Source organism: Semicossyphus pulcher, unplaced genomic scaffold (assembly GCF_022749685.1).
Source record: "Semicossyphus pulcher isolate SPU_LCO1_2020_fin unplaced genomic scaffold, fSemPul1.0.p SCAF_10, whole genome shotgun sequence".
Classification (NCBI taxonomy): domain Eukaryota; kingdom Metazoa; phylum Chordata; class Actinopteri; order Labriformes; family Labridae; genus Semicossyphus; species Semicossyphus pulcher.
In genome coordinates, this window is record NW_027211604.1 from 11,051,824 (window position 1) to 11,076,581 (window position 24,758).

General features: G+C 42.3%; 2 protein-coding genes across 2 annotated transcripts; one reads left to right on the forward strand and one right to left on the reverse strand.

Annotated features, from left to right (window-relative positions):
- Positions 1 to 449: 449 nt before the first annotated feature.
- LOC138597266 (ADP/ATP translocase 2) lies at positions 450 to 2,803 on the reverse strand. The gene is made up of 4 exons (XM_069668849.1): positions 2,595 to 2,803; positions 1,236 to 1,722; positions 1,002 to 1,142; positions 450 to 886 (listed from the first exon to the last, which is right to left on the reverse strand). The coding sequence occupies exons 1-4, from the start codon at positions 2,703 to 2,705 to the stop codon at positions 729 to 731; spliced, it is 897 nt and encodes a 298-aa protein (XP_069524950.1). The 5' UTR covers positions 2,706 to 2,803; the 3' UTR covers positions 450 to 728.
- A 3,419-nt stretch (positions 2,804 to 6,222) lies between these two features.
- On the forward strand, positions 6,223 to 24,608 carry LOC138604844 (GDNF family receptor alpha-4-like). The gene is made up of 8 exons (XM_069676865.1): positions 6,223 to 6,277; positions 15,187 to 15,453; positions 15,538 to 15,630; positions 15,727 to 16,096; positions 18,707 to 18,816; positions 19,349 to 19,483; positions 21,413 to 21,549; positions 24,200 to 24,608. Exons 1-8 carry the CDS (start codon positions 6,223 to 6,225, stop codon positions 24,395 to 24,397), a joined length of 1,365 nt encoding a protein of 454 aa, XP_069532966.1. The 3' UTR covers positions 24,398 to 24,608.
- Positions 24,609 to 24,758: the final 150 nt, after the last annotated feature.

Genomic DNA, 24,758 nt, shown 5'->3' on the forward strand with positions numbered 1-24,758 from the left:
AACATTAAACTTAAATATTAATGGGCAGTGCATTCAGATTCTGCTGCCAAGCCTCATGATGCACAATCTGTGCCATCAATATGTATGTTTTTTTTTTTAAAGCTTGTCTACACTTTCAGCTGCTTTTAATAGGAGTAAATGAAAATGCCCTCCTGAAAGTCATTTATATTTGTATCCTCAATAGGGTCAGCAACTTTTATTACCACAAAATTAACAAGCATAAAATTCATTATCTGCTACTCCCAATTGCATGTCGAGACATTTATAAGGGCGCTTACTCTCAAGTGTTCTACTCCACAATCCTCACAGTGAGCACTGTCAAACAGGAAGGCTCAGGAGGAGATAAGCGCGAGTAAATATAGCAAGTCGGGTGTAATCCACTTCGTGCATTTCACTATCCAGTGAGTGCTAATGTCATGCTATGCCATGGAGGAGACAGCGGACATCAATTGTTTAGTTTGTTCCCCAGAATAGATTTATTCAAGTTGGGACCATACAAACCTAGTGAATAACAGGAGGAGGTATCAGATTTCTTTAACAGGAATGACATTGGTAAAGAGGGTGCGGAACGTTTAAAATCATAAAGATGCACAACGTACAGCCATCGCCCACAGCTAGTGGTGACACACTATAGTTTGTTCCCATAAATAAGGCAGAATGCAGAGTCCATAGAAATGGAAAGTTATTACATTTAGCCAAATTGGACAGTGATGTGACAAAATGACAATTTACAGGACTTTCTTCAGCTCATCGTACAACACCAGCACGAAGGCGCCGCCCATGCCTCTGAGCACATTGGACCAGGCCCCCTTGAAGAAAGCCTTGCCACCCTCATCACGTGCAATCTTACGCCAGCAGTCGATGGTCCCACTGTACATGATGTCAGCTGAGGAGGAGGAAAGCAGAAATTAGACAATGTTTTCTATCCACTGTTTGCATATTAAAGCTAATTTGTAGATGCAAAGATTTTTAGAATGAAAGGTTTCCATCAATCAACTTACCTCCTTTGCGTCCAGACTGCATCATCATACGTCTACGGACAGTGTCGAAGGGGTATGAGGTCAGGCCAGCAACAGCTGTCACACTCTGTGCAATCATCCAGCTCACCAATATGCTGGTGTTCTTGGAGTCTGGAAGCATACCTAAAAACACAGAAGAATTCAGAACAATTACACATCTAGATGACTCTCTGGACTGGCTTCAACAGTGTGTCACTAAAAAACAATCCTACGTACCCTTAGCTGTGTCATAGATGCCGAAGTATGCAGCCCTGTAGATGATGATGCCCTGCACGGACACATTGAAGCCCTGGTACAAGCCTCTCAGACCGTCAGACCTGAAGATCTTAACCAGGCAGTCTCCCAGACCGTTGAACTCTCTTCCTGCTCCGGCCTTTCCGACATCAGCAGCCAGACGGGTACGGGCAAAATCGAGGGGGTACACGAAACAGAGGGAGGTGGCTCCGGCGGCGCCACCGGAGGCCAAGTTACCGGCGAAGTACCTCCAGAACTGGGCGCGCTTGTCAACGCCATCAAGGAAGATCTTCTTGTACTTGTCCTTGAAGGCGAAGTTGAGGGCCTGGGTGGGGAAATATCTGATGACATTGGCAAGGTTACCTCTCCAGAAGGAGAGAAATCCCTGTTCCTTGGGGATACGGACAACACAGTCCATGATACCCTTGTACTGCTTATCTGCGGTGATCTGCTTGCTGGCATGCTGGACCTGGAGATTGATAGACAAAAAAGAAAGAAAGAGCTGAGTACAAAATAGGGAAGCCAATTAACTGTTGAGCATGTGTCAATCACAAGGTCTCCTTGTTGTGACCTTGGTACAGGTTAAACCTTTAAAAGTTGCAGCAGAGTCTCTATGAAATTGTAAATTCAGAGAACCATCAGTGTTTACTCGCACATCAAATGATGATGGCTGCTATGCTAGATTGATCTACAGAATATTTATTAATTTAAGTGCAAGATAACATTACTTAAAAATGTTACATTTAATTATAGTAAGACAGGAATTGGTCAGTTCAGGAATGCTTGCACACAATGTTGCATTGCAGGTTTAGCAGAAAAGGATGTAAAACTTGTTGACCCGGCTGTGAATGACGCAGGGCCTCGGAGCAGCCCATCCATTAAACGAAAGCTAACATCAGGTACATTAGCCGCCATCACCCTCAATTTAAGCTAAAATATATTCGACATGTCGTGTTGTATATACTGCTTATCAAACAGTAGAGTTGTACATTAATTTAAAGGTGTTCAGTTTATTTGTACACAATGTTCCAGTGACACTACAAGCGTTTGTCCTTTGTTAGCTACGCCAGCTAAGGTTAACATGAGAAGCTAACGTTAGCAGCCGGGCTCGTGTAGGTCATTCCTCATCCCGTGGTGACCTTAAATCCTTCAACTCATCACTGTTAAGACTCTCATAAATTATATAATTTCAGATGCTACTCAGCTGTGTGAAAAGTAGAGCCTGCGGATACGTGACGACAACCGGCACGGATATCCGCATAACTTTGATCAATGGCAGCTAGCAAGACGACACAAGCTAGCCGGCTAACTCAAAGAGCCTCCCGGAAGGCTGAGTGTTACCTGAAGGAGAAGCTTCACTCTCTCGATGGGAGCGACGGCTGTCTTGGAAATGGCAGCAGAGATGCCACCGGCCAAGAAATCCTTGGCGAACGAAACAGCTGTCTCATTCATGGTGCGATGTTCTTGATGTGCCTTTCAGATAACCAGTACTTGATATACCCCACTGCCCTCTACAGCTGTTGGCCTGCACCGACGAAATGGCCGATTGTGTAGCCGCGTTACGGATTTATGTAACACAATGGATCGCGATACAAAACGGGAACTGCGCTTAGAGGGCCTTGGCCAATACCTTAACGTCACGCGGTTCTCCACCAATTGAACTGTCCAGGAAGCGATGGCGTCACGCTGCGTAATTTTCTATACCGTGGGCGAGTAAATCCTTATATTACAAAATACACGTGAAGAAACTAAAATTAGACAGGAAATCAGTTACTGCGTGGACTTGCTCTTATTTGGCTTCGTGCCTGGAGTCACGCCCATATGGACCAATGAACACGGCGGCCTGGTTGTGACAAACATGTCTCCAGAAGTCATTCTAGAGGAAAGTCAAAGGGTCGTACTGACCACAGCCTCTCAAGGACTCCAGGGAGACATAATTAACAGAATTACAAGCAATATATAAACTACGATTGAACAACGCTAATGTGAAACCCGTTAGGCAAAGAAGCTAACACTTTGTGTATGTTGCTTTTAATGGAGGCGCATTCTTACGAATTAACATGTTTTAATAGCACAGGCCTTAACTTTAATCCCTGTGAACTGTGTTTCAGCTTTTTCAAGCAAAACATTTGTCACTGCTCTCTGCAAATCCTGGTTGTTACATATAGTCATGCGTTTCATTGAATCTACTGAAATGTTCTTGGGCAACATAAATCACGTGCACCAACACCTGCTCTGCAGGCAGCAGAGGTTGATGAGCTCACCCACTATAATGCTACGGCTAGGATAATTTAGCAGGATCTTATCTGCGTGCGTCCATCTTGAATGGTGACAACACAAGTGCTGCATAGGTGCAGAGATTATAAAATAAAAGTTTCATTCTTTAAGGGAAGGCTTGATAAAGGTTTTCCACTAGAGGGCGGCAAGAGACTAAATGTCTGTATTTAGCTGATAAATGACAGACCTAGTAGCTCCACGCAAATGGACATAAACTATCATATAAGCTTACAATAAGATCTGAAAGCATTATGTAGTATTGACAGAATGTACAAAGTGTAGGCTAGTGATAGGGTTATGAAATGTGCCAAATGGTAACTGTTCAATGGAGAATGGTTCTATCTATTTATCTATCTATCTATCTATCTTTAGTAGAAGGATGATTGAAAGAAAAGGACGATTGGGCACAGTGTTGACTCAGAGTTTCTCTAATGTCTCACTCTTGTGACAATGTGTTTACGCAGCTCACAGGCTCTTGTGGCACTCTGTGAAACTCCGTATGTTTTATTTTAGGCCTCATTGAACATCAGAACCTGAAGCACAATATGTTTCTCATTAAGAAGATGCAGCTGTTGAAAAGTCTCCAGGGCCTTGTTGTTTGCTTGTACTAAACTGTGTTCAGTGTGGCCACACAGAGAGCTCAGAGAAGACTGCTCTGATAAAGACTGCAGCTGGACAGGCGTCACAGTAAAACGCCATTGCTAACCTTATAGGAGTAACCTTTGCTAGTCTTGTGTAATGCTCTGGGTTGACCAAAGGGAGGAGCTGCTGTAATGTCAGAGAGTTAGAATCTTCCTCTGAGAAATCCTGCCAAACACAGACTTGTGAACCTCCAGGAGGAGAAGATAACAGAAGATAAGAGTGAATAAAACCTGACTCAGCTGAGAACACACAGGGAAACAAGTTGTTAAAGATAATCACTCTCTTGTTGTGCGATATTTCATGTTATTGACAGTTTGATGTTGGAATAAACTTCATCAGGAGCAGATTGTTTAGTCCCAGAGTCCTCTTGTGCTGCCATGGTACTGCTGATAATAAGCGTGCCTTATTAGAAGCATTGCTTTGTTGTTCTTGTTTGGTTGGATGTGCATTTTAATGACTGTCACCGTCCACTTGTGCTTCTTACTGCCACTTGAGCATGCAATTGAACAGGATGGTGTAAATTAATCCACTAATCCCTCTGCTGTCTTTTAATTACAGTGAGTGTGCACTTTGCAGTTTTTAATTTACTTTTGTTCTCTTTTAGTAAGAGGCAGCAGCAGATCTATATTTACAGTATTGGTTGAGTATTTTCCCTGTAAAGTGGGTAATTTTATGAACCTCAGAATATTTACTTCAACAAACGTCGGTAAGTAACCTTATAGTAATGAAAAAGAGCGTTGAGGGGAAAACAATCTATTGTACAATAAATTTTGTTGATTTGACTTAAAGAAAAAACCTTCAAAACTCCTTGTTTCCGTTTCAAAACAAAGCAAAGATCACACCTTCTGTGATTTAACATCTTTATTTGAAGGGAATAAGAATGGAGGCCTTCGCTGGACATGCAGACACAAACTGCACTATAACACTGTTTTTAGATACATCAATTAAAAAGAGGACACCTCAGTGTTACAAGTGGGAACCACAGCATTTAGTATTTCTCACTGCATGTCACCCCCCTCTGTGCTAGCTCCTCTCACTCACAGGTCAGCTGCAGCAGTGGAACAAGTAAAGATTTCACACTCCCAGTCCTGCTGTGAGCTGATATGAATGAAGAAGACTGCAGGGCTGCAGACTGGTCTCAAGGCAGAGGAGGGAACATATTTAATTTAACATTTAAGCTGCGCATAAAGGCACCTGTGGAGGGAATAGAACCCGGTATTTATAAGCAGAAACATGATCCAATAATAAAGCTCAAATGGAGACAGAGGACAGACCGGCTCTGTCTGCTTCTTAAGCAGTTTGGTGTGGGAGCAAAACCCCATTATCATATTATTATGACTTCAGTGTGAAGGTCAAAGTCATTAATGTTCACTCAGTGGAGATACAACCAGCCTTTAAAACCATTAAAACACAATGAAATAACAAACAGACGTCAGTTATTAAAGGGGATAAGTGGGACATAGATATGTTAACATGTTACAAATATCTAAACCTCACCAAACATAATTGACTTTTAAACACAATCTAGAGTAGACCCCTTGTGTTGTCCGTCAGGTTCGTCCATTAACTCGGCTGCTACATTTCCCCAACAGGAAACATTTAAAAATCTCATCGGCACATTCATTTTTTTCATTGGCCAATCAGATTGCGCCTTTAACAGAGATGCGCCATGCAGCCTCTGCGCGCATATCTCCACTCCGTCTGGACAACTGTGGAGCTGCGACACAGCCCGCACTCGGAGCCTGTAGCCTCTCTGACTGGAGGTGGCTGGTGATGATCTGCACAGAAACTTTTTGGATACATGTTCAATAGGTTTCAGGAGGTCAGTTTTATTACAGGAAAACGCAAATTAAATGGGACAACAAGAATCGCGAGAACCTGAATCGTTGTGCGCGCGGTTCAGTTTGACCAACTTTGTGAACTAGCACCATCTGAGCTGCCTCAGTCCGCGCGAGCGCAGCAGCAGGGGAAGAGGCTGGATGTGGCACGAGGAGACGGGTCAGTGAGCTGCAGAGAGCCGGGTAAGAGTTTCCCATCGTCCAACTCTCCAATGTCAGCGGACAGGATGATGATCTTTGGACTCCTGCTCAACGTCTTCTCTCATGGTGAGCAGCACATTTCTCTGTTTCCAGCATCAGAATATTTTACCCCCGTTGAGACTGAATCCTTAATTTAGTCTATCAGAGTATTTGGTGTCTTTTGGAGGATTTCATTGCATGTATTGCAGAGTTTTTTCAATGGAAATGGCTGGAGAGAGGGAATATTTATAGACTTATAATGCCCAGATAGACTCTGGATTTGATTTTTGGCTTATTATAATTTTGTAGTTGTATTTAAATTTAAATAAAGTTTTAAATTATCTATATGCACATAGTTCAGCTCATGTAACCTGACAGATGACAGTGTGATCATTATTTAAAAGAATATATTATAAATATATATATATATATTCCAGGTTTGAGACCAACTTTAAGATGACCCATCAAAGACATCCATCTAACCAGTTTCCCATTCATTAAAGCAGCTGCCTCATATCATACATGGGGATGAGATCATCAGGGGTTCAGGTGTTTTATTTCTACCTTGGATGCCTTCCAAACTAAAGAACCGTTCATCTTTCAAATATTGATCGCACTGTCCCAGAAAGTGGAAATATCACACATGAAATGTTAAACTAAAGATTTTTCTTTATGACATGAAAAAATTCACGCTGTAAATCTTTGACATTTTACAAAGCTTGTGAATTAGAAGTTCAAAGATTTGACATGAAAGCACAAATTGAAAGCTTCATGAAAGAAACATGACGATCAGTTTGTATTGATATTTGACATTCAAGATAGATGAACGTGGACTCCAGGCACACACACTTTAACACACACAGCTCCTGTAAATTGAGTTGTAACAGAGTTAATAATGTGGCTGTGGCTGGATAAGAGTAATGATCTGTGGTTATTGATATTGAACCCTGTCATTGTGGGTCATTAGTGTTTTTCCGTATTTAAACCAGAGTAGCAATTTGTCGTTATCTGACTGATCCAGCACAAACCACACAGTATGAAACGCAGCTCCCCTCTGTGCTCCCTAAAACATGCAAATACTGTAATTGTCGTGATTATTTCAGCGGTAGAGGAGGTGTGGGCTTCACTGCATCCAGGAGAACTCAGATAATGTCATGTAAGGCCCATTAGAGATTAGTATCATAAAATGATGAATGCTGTCTTGTGAAAGTCAAACCTTTCAGGCTCCCAGTTTATCATCCCGAGTGTCAAACCCTCCTGACAGGCACTCAGGTGGAATCACAGCAAGAGAAGCAGTTAGTTCTAAGCGCTATTTAAGACACATCTGAGTCATGGCAGAAGAAAATTGTATGTTGAATTCTTTTCTTTATACCTGATTGAAAAGTAAATGGATTTGAGTTCTGTGTAGTGAAATCTGTGCAGAACTCTCTTTGACTTTTAGCTGATTTTAGACGAATCTGTCGTAGAGCTGCTTTGTTTCTTTAGCACAGCTTTCAAATACTGGACTGTTAAGTGTCAGTCTTATGGGCATCCACTATCCAGGCCTTCAGCCCCTGTACTGGACTGTATTACATTTCATACTATGTTGTTCTAACCTTGTAATAAATTGCGCAACCCTTTGACCTGAACAATGGCGGTGGGAACTTAAGAGGCAGACAGCAGCCTTCCCGAAATGTCTGTCACCACACAGATGCTGCAGAGCTCAGGGCTAACCAACGGCATCATTAATGTGTCTGCACGGGATTGAAACGTCCAGAATGAAAGAGGAGAATTGCACCTGTCTGTGTGGATTAAAGATTTTCTGAGTGGCCTGTGAACTAAAGCCCAATCGAACATCTGCTTCAGGACTTAAACTTAGAAAAATAACAAAACACAAGAACAAATCTGTAGGAAAAGGATTTTGTCTATTAAAAAGTGTTTTACCCTGGTTTCTACTTATCACTTAGTGCAACACTTGTACATGTATTTTTGAGTTTAACTGGTCTTTATCCAGATGATCCCTGTCCCGTGTGTCCACACAGTCCCTCTGCCAGGTGAATCAATGCAAAGCTTCTTTTGTTGAATGACTTTAAACCTGACTTTGACCCTTTGTTTCGAGGCCTCTGTGGAATATTGGAGCCCCAGTACGGACTGCAACTGGTGATTGAGTGTTGCTATTCCTGGAGCTTCATTTAGTGGACGTGATTGAGCCATAACACGGTCATCATGGACGTAATAGAGCTCATTTTCAGGCTGTGTAAAGTCACACAGGTGTTAGCCGGACTGATATCCACACACTAAAGCCGACTGTTTTGGTTGGGCAGCGAGTTTCCTCACATCGTGCACACAGGTTTCTGCTCCCTTATCTCTCCCTCTGTGCCGTGGACTCTTTCTGCTGAGGCATTGTCTTTAAATGTACTCTGTGCCTGAAACTCAGTTTCGTTTAGGACGACAGCACACAAAGATTAAATTGGCAGCCTGCCTGTTGGACATTACGAAGATAAGAAACATAAAACACACTTTCTGAATATGCAATTTTTCCCTCATATTTGAAGTTTGACTTTAAAGAAATCATTTTAATTAAACGCTCACATCAAGGGGAACTTTAACGTCAGACACCTGACCTGTGAGCTATTTGCATAAATATTGAATGTGTCACTTTTGTCATTTGTTGATTGTCACTTGCACACGCGCGATTTGGCCGACAGTACGGACGCACAGCTTGATGGAGAATGTAGATCTCTGTCTGTCTGGACAAGAAATTATTTAGCTCCTCATAATTTAGGAGTGCAGCAGGCAGCAGACGGCAGAATCCTGAAATATTCACACGGCTCGCTCAGTCTGACTGCACCTGATGCAAGTATGTATTTTACCTGGAGTACAGCCTTCGTGATGAGGCTGCACAATCGACAGCACAGCTCATTAAACGGGGAACACTGAGCAACTGTTGATGCAGGAGAGGAGATGGATACTTTGGCTGCTTGGACTCTTTTCATCACAAGTAGATTATGCTCGGAAATCTGCTCTCGTTCATCTCTTTGGGGCAAACATTCCCAGCTCAAGCTTACAACCTGAGTGCTATGTGAGTTACTGATTCCTTTCTAAGTGTGCATCTTGTACAAGTCTGTGTAGGACTCCAGCGCTGGAGCCGTCTCTGTGGGGCGCGCACATGAAAAACTGATTAAAGCCAAAAGCAACTGTGCTGCACATTTCAAAGCTGCTGTCACACACAGAGTAAGTCTTGCACAACTTCAGGAGCAAACAAAGGTGAAGTTGTTCATGCACGCAAAGAAGTTTTAGGCGTTTTCTACATCTTCAACAAGATGTTTGCAAAAAGCTAGCAGGGCTTCAGACTCAGGGGCCAGGGAAAACTCAACTTAAAGTTGTTATCTGATCTCAGTTTCGTTCTTTTTGGCGGCACCTGTGGAGATAAATGGTACTTTCAGGAGCACACTTGCCAGATATTCAGACTTTGCATGTGTGACGTCCACAGTTGGCTCCGATTGTAACTCCTGATTTTCCTCTCTGATGGTCACTTTCCTTTTTAGACTGTTTGCCTTCATCTGAGCGTCTTTTTCTTTGGATTTTCACTTATTTTTGAAGTTGTATCTGTAGTCATCGATCTTTTCTCTGTTTGTTCAGCCATAGTAGATTACTGTTTACTCACAACACTTGCAGAGACCGGAAAAGCAGCCGCTTAGCTCCGCCTACCCTCTCTGGCAGACCAAACACTGCTGGGGGATGGAAAGCGCGTCACTAACTGGGCAATAGGCGTTCATCAGTGGGCAATAGGCTCAATCACCATTGTGTTACCTCACTCGGTAGTGACTTAACAGACATTTATTTACATGAAAATCTTCCACATTATATCTGTATGTGTACAGAGAGCATATTGTTTTCATATTAAGGTCAGAAGTGAGATTTTACAGTATGGGTGCTGCAGCAGCTTTGTGGTCCTGATGTGACAGTGTGAAGGAAGCAGCAGGAGACAGCAGCGGGGAAGATGTGGACCCCTGCAGTGAGGAGAGATTTAGGATTGATTCGGTCAAATTTGGAGGCAGAGACATAAAGAAATAATAAAAAGCTTGTAAGTGTAACATCATGGAGGGATTGAGATAGGAGTATGAAAGATGAGAGAAACAGGGGAGGAAGAAGGTCAAGGCTTCTGTAGAAAGCGATAAAGATTGACTCAGGGGTCGTAAAAGCCAGAAAAATTGGGAGACATTGAAGAGACATTTTATATGGGAGCAAATGGCACATTATTTGATAACTGAGGAAGCTGGCTGCAGTTGATGTGAAATTGTTCTGCACATTGTGAGAAAGTGAGTGCGTTTTTATAAACGTAACAGAACTTATCCTGTTTCTTTAAAAGGAGCTGCCTGGCTGAGGAGGCCCAGGGCGCTGCCTCTCCTAACAAAGAGAATATGTGCAGACTTTTCAGCATATGTTTAATGTTCATGGAAAGTTGAATGTTAGAAGACGCGAGCTGATTGGTGGAGAGTGCAAAACTGAGAGCTCAGCAGAAATTAAGTGTCAGTAAGGGCACACGCAAACTTTAATCAGCTCAGAAGAAGCGTCTGTCCCTCCTGAAGGGACACCTCAGTCCACTGGTACAGGAGAGGCCAGCAGAGAGAGTCAAAGTGAGGAGTCTTTACAAACACTGAAAGCAGTGCAGAGACTCTTCCCTGAATGCAGTGCTGCAGTCTGAATCAAACATCACTGTGTGAAATAAAGGCATTGGATTTTTTGAACGAGATGACGTCAGTCACTTTTTCTGGGTTTATTTTTAGGCTTGGACCGGATCTACTATTTTAAGTTGATAATGTTAACAGAGACCTTCCTTTCATTTGCCATCTGCTCCGTCCATATTTAATAAATATATTTATTTTTAATGTCGTAGCTTAAATCGAAAAATGAAAAAAAAAACATTTGGCAGGAAAATCATTCGACTTGCTAACATGTGCTCTATTGTCCTGCAGCTTATTTGTGTCCATTTGTTCCCCCATGTTCCAAAGGTTAATTGTTTACTTGCACATTAACAGTCCCTTCACTGCACAGTAATATGGGCATCACATATTATATTGGCAGAAATTAATAAAATATTGTGTTATGCTGCTTATGGGTCAGTTTAATTAAGAAAGAACACCGATTCTCACCTCATTTAAATCAAGACCACTGCAAGCTTTTATTTTGAAATTAAAAGTGCCTATAAGCGGAGTAAGTAGTAACAAGTAGTGAACGCTACTACAGTCTCACTTTGACTCCATCTTGTCACCTCGCTGCCATTTCCTCCTCCAGCCTGTGACTTCCTGCCAACACATCCCTTCTGTCCCGATCCCCCTGAACACCTCAGAGTCCCACCGTCCCACCACGGCCTCGTCTCCAACAATCTGGATGCACGACAGCCAATCACAAGCGTTTCAGAGAAGAGGAGAGAAAATAAAACCAGTTTGCTCCCACGTGAGCGTCGGTGTGTGGGTTTGTCGTGTGTGGCGTTCAACCTTCATCAGCTTTGCTTCACAAATTCTATTAATCACCCCGGTGAGAAATCAATAGGGTGTATTATAGCTCACATATTTCAGAGATTCATCTTCCATTCGCTTCTCGCTCCTTTTCTATTTTCGTTGAAACACGCGCCCCATGCTCAGACCAACAATTCCCTAAACAAAGGCTTTTATTTTGGTAATTTGTTGCATCTTAAATCCCACAAGGACAGCGCTTCTTTATCATCGTGAAGTTAAATAATGTTCTGGGTTTAAAACGATTATGACCTGTCTACTGGATGAGATCGAACACAGCCGTGGTGTTCTTTGTGTAGAGTTTTGTTATCTAACTCTTTTTCCTTCTTTTTTTGTTAGTGTGCGTGTGTGTGTGTGTGTGTGTGTGTTTGTTTGTGTGCGTGTGTGTCAAATAAGGGCTCTCGGAAGCTAAATTTGCTGATAGTCTCTCTTTATCAATGGTGAGCCTGAGGGAGCAAACACTGAGGAGGAATAATGAATAAACTGTTCACAGCCTAAACAGATTAAACCTGTTTAAACTGCCGCTGAACATGTCAGATTTAATACTTTATTATACACATCCAGGTACGGTGCATAGATAGGCAGGTAATCACCACCTTTACACGTGGAGCTGTGACCATGACTCATCGCCCCGTGTGTTACCAGTGTTTTTTTTCCCCCACCTCCCCCTGTGGACTCTCTGCAGCAGTCTTGGCAGGTTTCCCGCGGCGGCGATGACGCGGAGCCTCTGTTTATGATATGTCCAAAGCCAAAGTGAGACGCGGACCTCATGTGGCGTCTGAGATTGCAAAACATGCGGCAGTGGAATTGTATCGCAGCCACGCTTTGTGCCGCCAGTCAGCAGGAGCTTAATCGAAGTGTGTGACCGATTTAACACAATGCTGCGTGTGTGTGTGTGTTTGTATATGAGCTTGTGTAACCTATATTTTAATGTACTGCAGCATAAGTACATGTGAGCGTATGATAAGTACAGGTATGTGTTAACAGGAAAGCATGAATATTTACTCCATGATTTTCTAGTTGCACTGCATATTTTTAAACGCCTGCCACTCTTTCCTGGCGGCACAAAGTGACAGGATATAGCAAATTAATGAGATAAAGTTGAAAAAAAGGGAGCTCATATTGCCGACTCCAGCTATTTTCTTTCTCTAGAATCACTGTGTATGAAATGTAATTTGTGGGGACAATTATGTGTCACATTTGAGGAAATTAATTTCCTGAAATGCTCCTTCAGAATGCATTTTTTTCCTCTTGTCTTCCTCAGGCTGCTTTCGGCCTTCCTGCATTGTGTTTTCGCGGAGCAAAAATCATTATTATGAAATGATTTGTAGTGTTTCACTTAGAGTCTTTCTACACTGCCAATCACCACACTCTTAATGCTTAATGACCGTGGACCAACATCACTGTTTCCACTGAATAATGTATTCATGTGGAGGGAATGTGGCCGCTGATAAGCACAAATTGGTACTCAACGACCCTTCATAACTTAATGGGATGAATCCTTTTAAATACATGTAGAGCAGATGTAACTCTGCGATATCTCCGAGCTGCATATTTTGTAGCTTTAACTTTAAATGAAGAGTGTTTGTCTGAAACTTCAGGGCGGAAAACATCCTCAGAGTGGACATTTGATTCACTGTCTGGCTGTGATGTCCAGGTTGGTCTGGTCTGTCTGAAAGCAAAATTGGGAGCAAATCCTCATTGTTTTGTTTTGGCGGGGGAAGAAAAATGAACCGAGCAGAATAAATTGGTTTTGTCTGTGGAGTTACTTGTGGAGACGGTGGTGAAAAGAGAAGGGACCCTGCTGCAGACGGGTTTGCACCCAGCTGTTCGTGTGTCCTTTAACAAGAATCACAGCAGAGTGCATGTCTGTGAAATGTTCATTTTAGCATCGCACATGTTTTATTGATGAATATAACTTAGATAGCTATTCTTTGGGTTTATAGCAGTGTGGTAACAAAACTCTGCACATGCACGAGGAAGGGAATCATAGTGTTTACATATTCAGCCGCGTTATTGTCATGTGTGAATGAACTGTGTTGAAAATGTTCACTTTTTGGTGGTTCAAGGTAGGGATGCACAATATTATCGGCAAGTTATCGGTATCGGCCGATATTGGCTTAAAAATGAACTATCGGATATCAGCCAACACGCCGATATCTGCCGATATAATTAACCGATAAAATAATGGGCTGCTGCATACTTGCTTAAATGCCCGACCTCGGCGCAATGTCCCTGGCGCGAAGAAGACCTGCGCAGTGCAGCGTGATGACGTCACGTGTGTCTACCTGCAGCATGAGAGAGTTAGAAGCCAAAATGTCCGTGGTGAGAAGTTTTTCAAAGTGTCCGAAAATAGATAGCAAAACTGCTATTTGCAATGACTGCTCAGCTTCGGTGATGCGAGGAGGAGCCAAGGCAAAGTCTTTCAACACTACAAACTTGATTAACCATCTCAAGACCCGTCACCCCGACCGTTGTAACAAATGTGAAAAGAGTATCACCATTATACTGTACGCTAATTCTAATACAGAGAGAGTTGATGATCTCTGCAATTAGGTGTGTGGGAAAAATATATCGGTATCGGTAATCGGCTAAATGAGTTGTAAAATATCGGCATATCGGATATCGGCAAAAAATCCAATATCGTGCATCCCTAGTTCAAGGCCTTGCAGGACGTTTCAGGATGCACTCTGAGTTGAACAGCTTCCTTTTTCGCTGCAGGAACCGAACCAATTCCCTGTTTGGTCGTCCTTTAGGTTTAATTTTGAGTCTCACTTTAGAAAGCGATGCTGTTCGGCATCTGACACTCCGGGCGCATATGTTCCTGAGATGCACATTAACAGACCAAACACAACAGAATGCAAACTGAAGACGGGGGGGGGGGTATATGTCAGGTATAGCCTGACAGCCGGTTTTGAGACGTGAAAACCGCATCTGAGATTCATAAAATGTCTCTTCAGTGATGATAGCATGTGATGTGTACACAAATCCAGGAGCAAAGTGGTGTTTATAAGTAAGGCCAGCTCTTCACAGTTCCAAAATGTGTGGCAGATAGACCAATTTCTAAAGGCTTGGATGGAACTCTCATCAGTACAAACACTGAGACACTGTGCTACAAAAATATGGTGCATTAAGGAAAAGTACACTGAAAGAGAGAGCCAACTAGCAGTCCCAAGGAGAAGATAAAAACATATCCCGATAGTGTTGTTATTTTGTAAGAGTCTCCTGTGTTTCTTTGAGGTTGCTCCCACGTTGCTGCTCGATTACGCTTCTGTGCTTTGAATTCAATTTGCCTTATTGGATTTTATAGCCACCTGTGCTGCAGTGGAGGGTCTACTGAGTGCACTTAGCTCGCTCTGCTGTCTTAATTACAGCATATTTAGCTTAAAGTCTAATTCTGAATACAGGGACCATAAACCCAGCTGCTTTGCACAATACAACAATGCACAAAGCGGTGTTAATGTCTGCAATGAGTAGTTTCATCATCCTGTCCTCCAGGTGGTGTTCCCGTCTCTGCATCCTTGGACTGTCTGGTGGCCGAGCAGGGCTGCATCCAGGTGCAGTCCTGTAAGGTGCTCTACAGGCTGCTGGAGTACTGCGCGGCGGAGGAGGCCGTGTCGCCCCTCGGCGCCGACGCCCGCCTGGAGTGCCTGGAGGCCCAGAACTCCCTGCAGCGTTACCGCCCCCTTCAAGTCTGCAAGTGCCAGCGCGGCTCTCGCAGGGAGGAGCACTGCCTCAGGGTGTACTGGACTGTGAGGTTTGCAGGTGGGTTTAAGCCCTGGCAGCTGTGCGTGTGTGGGGGAGAAGTCTCAACTGCATAACTCATGTGACTCCTCACTATTGTTTCAGCGTATGATGAGTATGAAGTGTCTCCATATGAAGAACTGAAGTTAAATCTGGTGAGAAACATTGAGATGTCACGTATGGCCTCCATCATGGCAGGTACTGCTCACATCACAAATATTTTAACACCCTAATCGATGTATGTCATGATTTTTAAGCCGCAATGTTTATCACACTCTTCTTAACATCCTCCAGCTTCCACTCTTTCTGTGGACGGACAAAACCAGTGTCTGAAGGCAGCCCAGGACTGCGGCCTGTATGAGAAATGTGGCTCCCTGCGGTCTGAATATGTTGTCGCCTGCACCAAGCGAGCAACAGTGTCCGACAACAGCTGTAACCGCCAGAAATGCCACAGAGCCCTGCGGCGCTTCCTGGAGCGCGTGCCAGAGGAGTACAGCTTCGCTCTGCTCTTCTGTCCGTGCTCTGACACTCTGTGTGGGGAGCGCCGGAGGAAAACCATCGTCCCGTCCTGCTCCTACGAGGAGAATGCGAGAGGGGAGGAGAGAGTGGGCAAACCCAACTGCCTCAGCCTGCAGAACTACTGCTCCAGAGACGAGCTGTGTAGGTAAGACGGGTGTTTGGCCGGAGTCATACAGCACATTTAGTGCTTTTAATATGGGACTCATCATAGAATATATAAGGTGCCAAAAAACAATAACCACAAAGAGTTCATCCCTATTTATCATGTTCACATGGCGGCCATTTTCTTGTGACATCACACTAAGGGTGGGAAGCTCAAATGTTATCATCTTGCACTGCTCTATAGTAGCTTTGCTAATCCTAAAAACAGCAATTCTGACTCATTTCAATCACTTCTCCATTGATCAAACAGTAAAAAAACAAAAGATAAACAGAATATTGTCTTATTTCAGGGTAAAACAACATATTTGATTAATCATTAGCTACCAACAGCTACCTCTCAACAGCTATCATTAGCTATCGTTCAACCTAGCTGACATTACTTTTAGCTAGCTAACATCACCGATAGCTACGAATGTATTCTTTATGTGTGATGATTTCAATCGATAACAGGTAACAGAAGCTTGAAAGTTGTTAGCTAGATGTTTAGTAGTAGTTAATGAGCTATCAAAACGTTGTTTTGTTCTTGAAATATTAAAATGTTTCTGGTACAGGACACAAATCCTCCACACCCTCGCTGACCAGAATTCATCCAATCTATTTTTTAAAGAGTGAACTGAAGGAGCCCGGACGTCGTTCTCTGGAGGCTCGTTCGATGCTCTCACTGCACGGAGTGTGAAAACGTTTTCTCTCTTTTCAGAGGAACACTTGAGGGGGAATCTTTTTAAGGAGTTCCCTCTTAAATCATGCCTGTTATTCCAAAAATGGACGAAAGGCTCAGCTGTACCATCGTATCTGTCTTAACCTCTCCTCGGATGACATCTCTTTCAGACCTGGAATAAGTTTTGCAGCTCTTCTCTGAACTTTCTAAATTTTTTCAATATCTTTTAATCTTTAGGACACCAGACAGAACTTGCAAATTCAAGATGAGATCTCACCAAGGATTTATATAGTGGCAAAAATGAACAGAAGTCCCTCTGGATTTGCACTATTTATTGCCTTTTCAGTTGGTGATGAATCAGGACGCTAGGAATTGATTTTTCAAATTCCCTGGTTTTATAAGACTTTCAACCTGGAACACAGCAGCACAAAACCAAAACAGCATTTGAGCATGTAAGAAACATCTATATTACCGGCACTGAGTTTAGTTTTTGACCACTAGCTGCACTTTTGATCAGTGTGTTGAAAGATAGTGAAATGTGCTGATCAGCATTTCCTAGTGTTCAATGTGATATTTTCAAACTGACCAACAGTCCAACATGTTCTGAATAATGTAAAAATATACTTGCTCGCAAATTCTCACCTTTAAGAAGCTACAACCGTCAAATGTTTTATTTTTTAAACATGAGAATGACATAAAATATAATAACAGGTAGATATCAAGTGAGATATTGATTCTGTTGTTTACTTATAAATGAATTGACTAATGTTTCAGCTCTAATCTTGTCCTCTAACAGCACACGCACATGAACGATGTTAGCGTGCTAGCAATGCACCAGTTCAAGCTGAAAAGAGAGGACAATAATGCAAACCGAGCTGTGCAATATAATTCTACTATAGTCCACATATGGTAGTAGTCACATGCTTCGACTTATCTTTGTGCCAAATGTTGATTACATCAAAATATTCAAGAATATTAAATGAAAAGAAAAACATTTGACTAAAGAAAAACACTCAACAGGTTTGTTAAACCTCAGAGTCTGTTTGCCAAGTGTCCACGATGCAGTCAAGATGTTACAGCTCTGCTCATCAGTATAACTAACACAGCTTTTCAGTCTGTACCCTCGCTGCAGACTTTTCAGAACTATATAGGACTTTCTTACGTTAATTAAAGTCGAGTCTGTGTGTAAATGTTACAGAGGTTATAAATGATAAGAGACAAGGAATACTTATGTGAAACTGAGAGGGTCGTGCGGAGTCCCTCCTCTGAAGTATTAGAAACAGATTTAAAACAAGAGGAGAAAGGAGTGCTAACCACAGCTGACATTATGGTCTTTGTTTCACACTCATGAAAACCATGTGTTGCCTCTGAGGAGCGTGGGAAAAAAATGTTCAGTTTTGTCTCAAGATCTGCAGAATTAAAGATCCACTTTAGATTATTAATGAAGGATTTATTCAGCTTTACATGACAGGCTGTTTAAACGGTGTGTGTGCATGTTAGATACAACAGTAACAGCAAACAAGTAAAACTCCTCTGATAAACTATTGTATGTGGAGCTATACTGTATGTGTACAATGTGATATTACTCTTCAGTGTTTTTAATACCAAAGAGCGAGGTGTTATTGATCAGGCCTCCAAGGGGAAGTCGGTGGGGTTGGTGAGCTCTGGAAATGTCACAAGGTTTCACTAAAGAAACATATTGCTTTAATGCAACATGTGCTTTTAATGTGAGCGCACAGCTATCGATCTCTGTTTCGTGTTTTGCGCTCTGTGCAAACAACACCTTGTTTTGTTTTGGTTGTTTTTGTTTTAGCTCGACTCAAATCCCAAAATGAGATTGTCTGTTTCTCTGTGCCGACATGTGAAAACACTTGTGTGTGTTTCTGTGTGTGTTTAATGTGTATGTGGGTGTGTGTGTGCTTGTGCCTGTTCCAGATCTCGGTTCGCTGATTTCCAACACAACTGCCAGCCCTCCCCTCTGTCCGCCTCTGGCTGTATGCGAGAGAGCAGAGCCATGTGCCTGAAGGCCTACGCTGGACTCATAGGTGAGACGGAGAGAGAGATATTAAAGAGGTAGAGGAGGCTGGAGGAGGGGATAGTTCAGAAGAAAAAAAAACAGGCAGAAAGCTGCCTAAGGCACTCAAATCATCAGGAGGTGTCTTAAATTGATAGTTGGCTTATATCAGTTCATTTTCTTGAAACAATAAATCTGCAGGGGTTTAAAAATGGTCAGCTGCCAAAATCTGCCGCTCCGGGGATCCAGTCTGCATCACTTTAAAAACCTGATTTTAAAATTGTATTTCCAGCAGCTCCACAAAGAAAATCCAGGTAACACTCCTTCCTTCTTTTTCCCACTGTGTGTTTTTCAAAAAGTAATTTTGTCTACCTGTAATTATCAACATCCAGAGTTAGAAAACTGGTGACACTGGATCCCCAGGGCGCTGATATTGTTGGCAGACTGCGTCTCACCTCACATAGAGGTGTGTGCAGAAAATGAAAATCTTCTGCCCGGGGGAAATATTACTTAGAGAAGTTTTTAAACCTGTTATATGACTTTTATCTTCCTTCTGTAACCAGGCACCATCATGACTCCAAACTATGTGAGCAACAGCAGCACAGAGGTGTCCCAGTGGTGCACGTGTGAGGGCAGCGGGAACGAGTGGCAGGGCTGCCAGCGTATTCTGCACATGTTCAGCAACAACATGTGTCTGCGTGAGTAACATGACGTGAAGTTATGATACATACAATATACCTCGAGGCTGCAATGTCCACAGCATGTCACAAAGACTTCATACCACAAATGTGCTGATGAAAAAAGTGCCAGTAATTATAGAGGAACGTATTACAGCTCTGAGTTTGTTCATAGATGACTCACTCAACAATCAGTGCAAACTCTATTTACTGTTGTTCATCAACTTTAAAACTTGAGGGTTTGTTGCAGTTCTTCAGCTCATGTCAATAATAACAGATCACTCTTTGTGGCATTGAAACAAGTTCCTAATAGTTTTGAACATTTGATTATTTTTGCAACTCAGTTTAGAAACGTTTCATTCATCTACGTGAAATAATGAAATGTTTCCCTTTAGCCATCATATCTGAGTATAAACTAAATTAATCTGGACCTGCTGCTCTAATATTATAACACGCATTAATACAGAAACTAAATGAGGTTTGTTATTGATGATTGAGAAGGCGAGCCATTAAACCGTAATGTTTTCTTATAAATGAATGAAAGGCAAGATAAATTGGCCCCTGTGTCTGGTTTGATGTGATCAGAATTTTTGTTGAGTTAGTGAATCCTTCGTTCAAATCTGATGAACATGAAGTGGCTTTTTGTTGAAAAGTTGCCAAACAGGAGTGAAGAGCATCAAAATACAAAAGTGACTCAGCCAGTCAGGTTGTTGTAGTGGAAACAAGCCTGTCAGTGTAGACAAAGTAACAAGCAACCAGTACATTACTTCACGTTATTTCATCTTAAAACACTCTTTTGGGTCAAATACATTTTGACTGCACAATAAAGCAAACTAAAAACTTTGACTCCAATGTACTGATACACTGACTGTACAATCTTTGGTGCAGACAGAGTGTACAGTCAGTTGTGCAGTTTTGTCAGGTTTATGGTTCATGAAGTCTACACAGTGTGCAGTCTTGCATGCCCCTCTGTGGCTTTAAAGTCGAGCTGAAACGGCATTTCGAGAGTATCTAGCTTCCGTATCGTGACGTATTTCCGAGTGAGACAGGACGTGCAGGCGGGACATATCATCAAAGGGATTTGATTTGATCGTTGAGAAGTGGGCGTAGACAGACATTCTCCACAGCGCAGTAGCTAGCTAACTGACCGAGCGTTCTTGGTGCTCTGCGGCTAAATGTTGCAGATTGATTGGTTGAAATTGTTTGGTGCTAACTTACGTAAGCACGCGTGAAATTTAGTTTTACAGAAAGGAAAAATTAAAATTACATTTTTCATTTCACCTCGACTTTAAGCTAAATGCTAATGTCAGCATGCTTTTAATAAGATGGCAGGCTTTTGGTGTAGTGGCTGCATCGGGTATTGCAACTTCCTGGATCATCACATGACGCAGCCTTTTTATCATAAATATGAATAATACTAATAATAATATAGTATATCATAATATAAAAATAATAACATAATATAAGAATATTTGGAAAGTCGAGACAAAAAAGACTAATAAAATAATTGTATCCAATTAACGTGTATGAGGATCCAACAGGAAGTCAGCTGGCTGGGCCAAAGGCCTCGGGTGCTCATGCTCTATGTCACCCAGCCAGACGGGGACTGTCATGTTGATTAACTTTTCATTATAGGCCCCAGTGAGCAAAGATCAAAGGTATCTTTATGTTAAAATGGTATCAATTCTCAAACATCCATGGTACATAGTGGCAGTGCTAACATGCTAATGTTAAGGATGTTTAAGCAGGTAGCATGCTAACATTTGCTTATAACGTTTATGGGAGTGTCATTAGTTTAGTGCTGGATTAAAAAATAGATTCCACTGATGGTGAATTTAGTTGGTATCTGTAAATATGCTTTAAAAAGTCACTGATATTATTTTGGTCGTACCTCCAGGCTGAATAACGATGTGATCCTAATGAAGATGCCCCCTGCTGATTCTGTTTCAGGCAATGCGATCAGCTCCATGGGAATCTCCGCACCTCCTCCTGTGGAAAACACTCCTGCGCCAGCTTCTGAGCCCTCCCCGCGCGTCTACCAGGAGAGGGTCCACGTCAGTGTTAACACTCTCCCTGAATTCAACAGTGTAAGCGCCTTCACCTTCCTCTCTGTCTCACCATATGTTAGTGATAAGACACCTGCTGCAAGCTGAACTGAGGAAGTGTTGACTGTGTATCAGGTGGTAGCAACACAATATCACCAGAGTTTGAAGCATTGCAGCAGTGATTGTAGCTCCGGATTAGCTGTAGGTGTTTGCAGCATCAGACTCAACCCTTACTGTTAATATTCATGTATGCACACCCATCTGCTCAATATTCCCCTTTTTTGTCACCATTTTAATCCCTTTTAATTGCCATTTCCTCTTCCTCCTGTTCCACCCCACAATCCTGTAGAGCATGAAAACCCAGACTGCGTATTGGAAAGCCAGATACTCAGTTTGTTTTAAAACAATGTGTCTGGGTGTCCTAGTTCTTATGTAGCACTCAAGTCGAGCTGATGCACATGCTCATCTGAAGTGATGTTATTGAAACAGTAGTAAATAAGCTTTGACTCAGTTTTAATGTTGCTCCAGCAGAACAGAAGTCAGGACCAACCAGCAGTCTCGTCTATTTTTGATGCCAGAGACATCTCATCGTCACTTTAGAGAAAAGTTAAAAAAACAGAAAACTCAGAATGAAGGAAATGTCAGACATATTAGCAGATCTCAGTTAAAAGCTTTTCTGATTTAAAGCGAATGCTGTTTTAAGATCAATCTAAAAGCAGTGAGTGGAATAAAGATGTAGCTAAAACAACCCTTGCATAGTGACATGTAGCTGAATGAGGATATAGTGCTTTATTTAAAGTTTATTCAAGCTGTTTATTTAAACAGCAATCAATTAAAGTAACAATCTCCAACTTTTTCATGTAAATAAATGTTTGTTAAGTCACTATCTATCGCAGAATGAGGTAACACAGTGGTGATTGAGCCTATAACCAATTGATGAACGCCTTTACATTTGCAGTATATAGTATTATTACAGACTGGGTGTCTGTGGTGACATTGGCGGAAAAAATCACAAGCGGCGCCCAGTTAGTGACGCGTTCTCCATCACCCAGCAGTGGTTGGTCTGCCAGAGAGGGTAGGCGGAGCTAAGCGGATGCTTTTCCGGTCTCTGCAAGTGTTGCGAGTAAACAGTAATCTGCTATGGCTGAACAAACCAAGACAAGATCGATGACTACAGATACAACTTCAAAAATAAGTGAAAATCCAAAGAAAAAGATACAAATTCGACGATCAGATGAAGGCAAACAGGCTAAAAAGGAAAGCGACCGTCAGCGAGGAAAGAGTGGGAAGAGTGCTCCCGTATTTACCGATTATCGCCAGTGGGTGGCGCCTAAGAGCACGAAACTAAAATATTCGAGATTGTATCTTAAACTATGTGAAATATTATTTCTTGTATTCACATAAAAATTTGCTATTTCTCTTAACTCAAGCATCTTTAGACAAAGCTCACTAAATGTGTTGCACCTCTGACCACACCCAGCGGTGATGTCACCATGTACTGACACACCCTTGAGTGCACAGCTAGGTCACCAGCTAGGTCACTGCTGAAAGTGGAAAAACAAGATTTACTCAGGAGACTCGAGGGGCCGCTACAGTTTCAATACAGTAGCATACCTGAGCGGGAGCTAACATGCTAGCACGTTTACTGCTGGCATGCTGTCGTTAGTAAGTAGCACAGTAAGAATTGAAGGGAAAACTTTATGATGGTAATATTGTGATGCTTCGTCTTCAAACTGTCATGAACTACGAGTTATTCTTGCTTGAGGATTTATAATGATGTTATTTTGGAGGGATGACCCATGGTGGCTACAAGTTGTTTGTAATGATCATAACTCTAACATTTGAATGATTTGTTACTTTGTTTAAAACACAATTTGCACCACAAATAAGGGAAGAAAAAAGAGGTAACTTTTATATAGCTGCAAACAGCGCAGGGGGACTGGAGTGCAGTTAGTTTGTGTCTGTTTTAAAAGGAGACAATCAGATGATAAAGGCCACTCCTGTTTAATACACTGGAAATGTTTGTATCTCTCTCCCTCAGATACTTCATTTGCAGGACAGATTGCTTTTGAGCCCAGTAACTATCAGACCCATTTTGGTGTTAATCTAGATCAGGGATTTCTGCCAATAGATGGTTGCTTTTTTGAGACGCCTCCAGATCAGACTTCCTGTATGATAAGATGTAAGAAGTCCAAGTAAGACATCGTGTTGATGCACTGATATGAACACTTTCACACAGCAGGAGCAAGTGTGGTTTGGTCTAAAAAAAGATCTTCTGGGAAATATGGAGCCTAAAGTGGTGCTCGTGATTAGTATGCAGCTGCAGAAAGCTTTAAATAAAATGCAGCATAGAGGAACTGTAAGGTTGTTAACGAGCGTCTTGTTGTCGATGCCTGGTCATCATTCTTGAACGTATGCTTCAAGAGAATCCAGAGGGTGGACACATTAAAGCAACAGCTGACTGTGTGATTCAGTGTTCAGGTTTCTGATGTTTGCAGCCACGTTACCTGTTAAACTCTCAGCATGACAGGTTAGCTTCTTGGTTGCTTCGCCTGCAGCTTTAGGTTATTTCGTATGTACTTTTGAATTCTGTGTTGATGTGGAGTCTCTCTCGAAGTTTACATCCAGAACTCCCCTCCACGCTCCACCACCTCTGTTAATTGGAAGAATCAATCTTTCCCTGCTTTTTCAGATGGAGGACAGCGAGGAAGAGGAGCGCGAGGAGGAGGAAGGAAACGAGGAATTTAATGTCATCCCGCCGTATTCGGAGAAGGACTCTAACATCGAATCGGAGGCGAGAGGGAGTACACGGGGAGCAGCTAGCCGAGCAGCACCTGTGTTACCGTTACTGCTGCTGCCTGCGCTCATCCTGGACTGCTGGAGCTACTGAAGCATCATTTTCCATCTCCACACTCAAATTGAAACACAGAGGACATTTGGAAGAGAGAAATGCCCCATTCCCCTTTTTCTCTTTTTCCATTTTAAAGAACTCAGAGTTTACTTTACCATTCTGTTTCTGCTATCACTGCCTCCTCAAGAGCTTAAAGATATCAGTAGCCCTGCAGTATGTGCCGCGTCTTCGCTCCAGTCCTCTCCTATGAAAGAAGCCAACAACGTGAGCAGATATATGAGTGCACGGGTGAATTTAGAAGTGCTGTCTGGGCAAATGCTCTATCGAGAGCCTGCTTCACACTCAAAGTGCATCCCCTCTTTTAACAAGAAGCACATCGCCCAAGGCCACATCCTCTATA

Bases quoted from the DNA above. Each gene is read 5' to 3' on its own strand.
- LOC138597266 (XM_069668849.1), bottom strand. From the start codon at position 2,705: ATGAATGAGACAGCTGTTTCGTTCGCCAAGGATTTCTTGGCCGGTGGC. The intron at 1,723-2,594 runs GTAACACTCAGC...ATCAATCTCCAG, and splicing joins GAGTGAAGCTTCTCCTTCAG to GTCCAGCATGCCAGCAAGCA. The intron at 1,143-1,235 runs GTACGTAGGATT...CTGTGTTTTTAG, and splicing joins CATCTATGACACAGCTAAGG to GTATGCTTCCAGACTCCAAG.
- LOC138604844 (XM_069676865.1), top strand. From the start codon at position 6,223: ATGTCAGCGGACAGGATGATGATCTTTGGACTCCTGCTCAACGTCTTC. The intron at 15,631-15,726 runs GTACTGCTCACA...AACATCCTCCAG, and splicing joins TATGGCCTCCATCATGGCAG to CTTCCACTCTTTCTGTGGAC. The intron at 21,550-24,199 runs GTAAGCGCCTTC...CTGCTTTTTCAG, and splicing joins CTCTCCCTGAATTCAACAGT to ATGGAGGACAGCGAGGAAGA.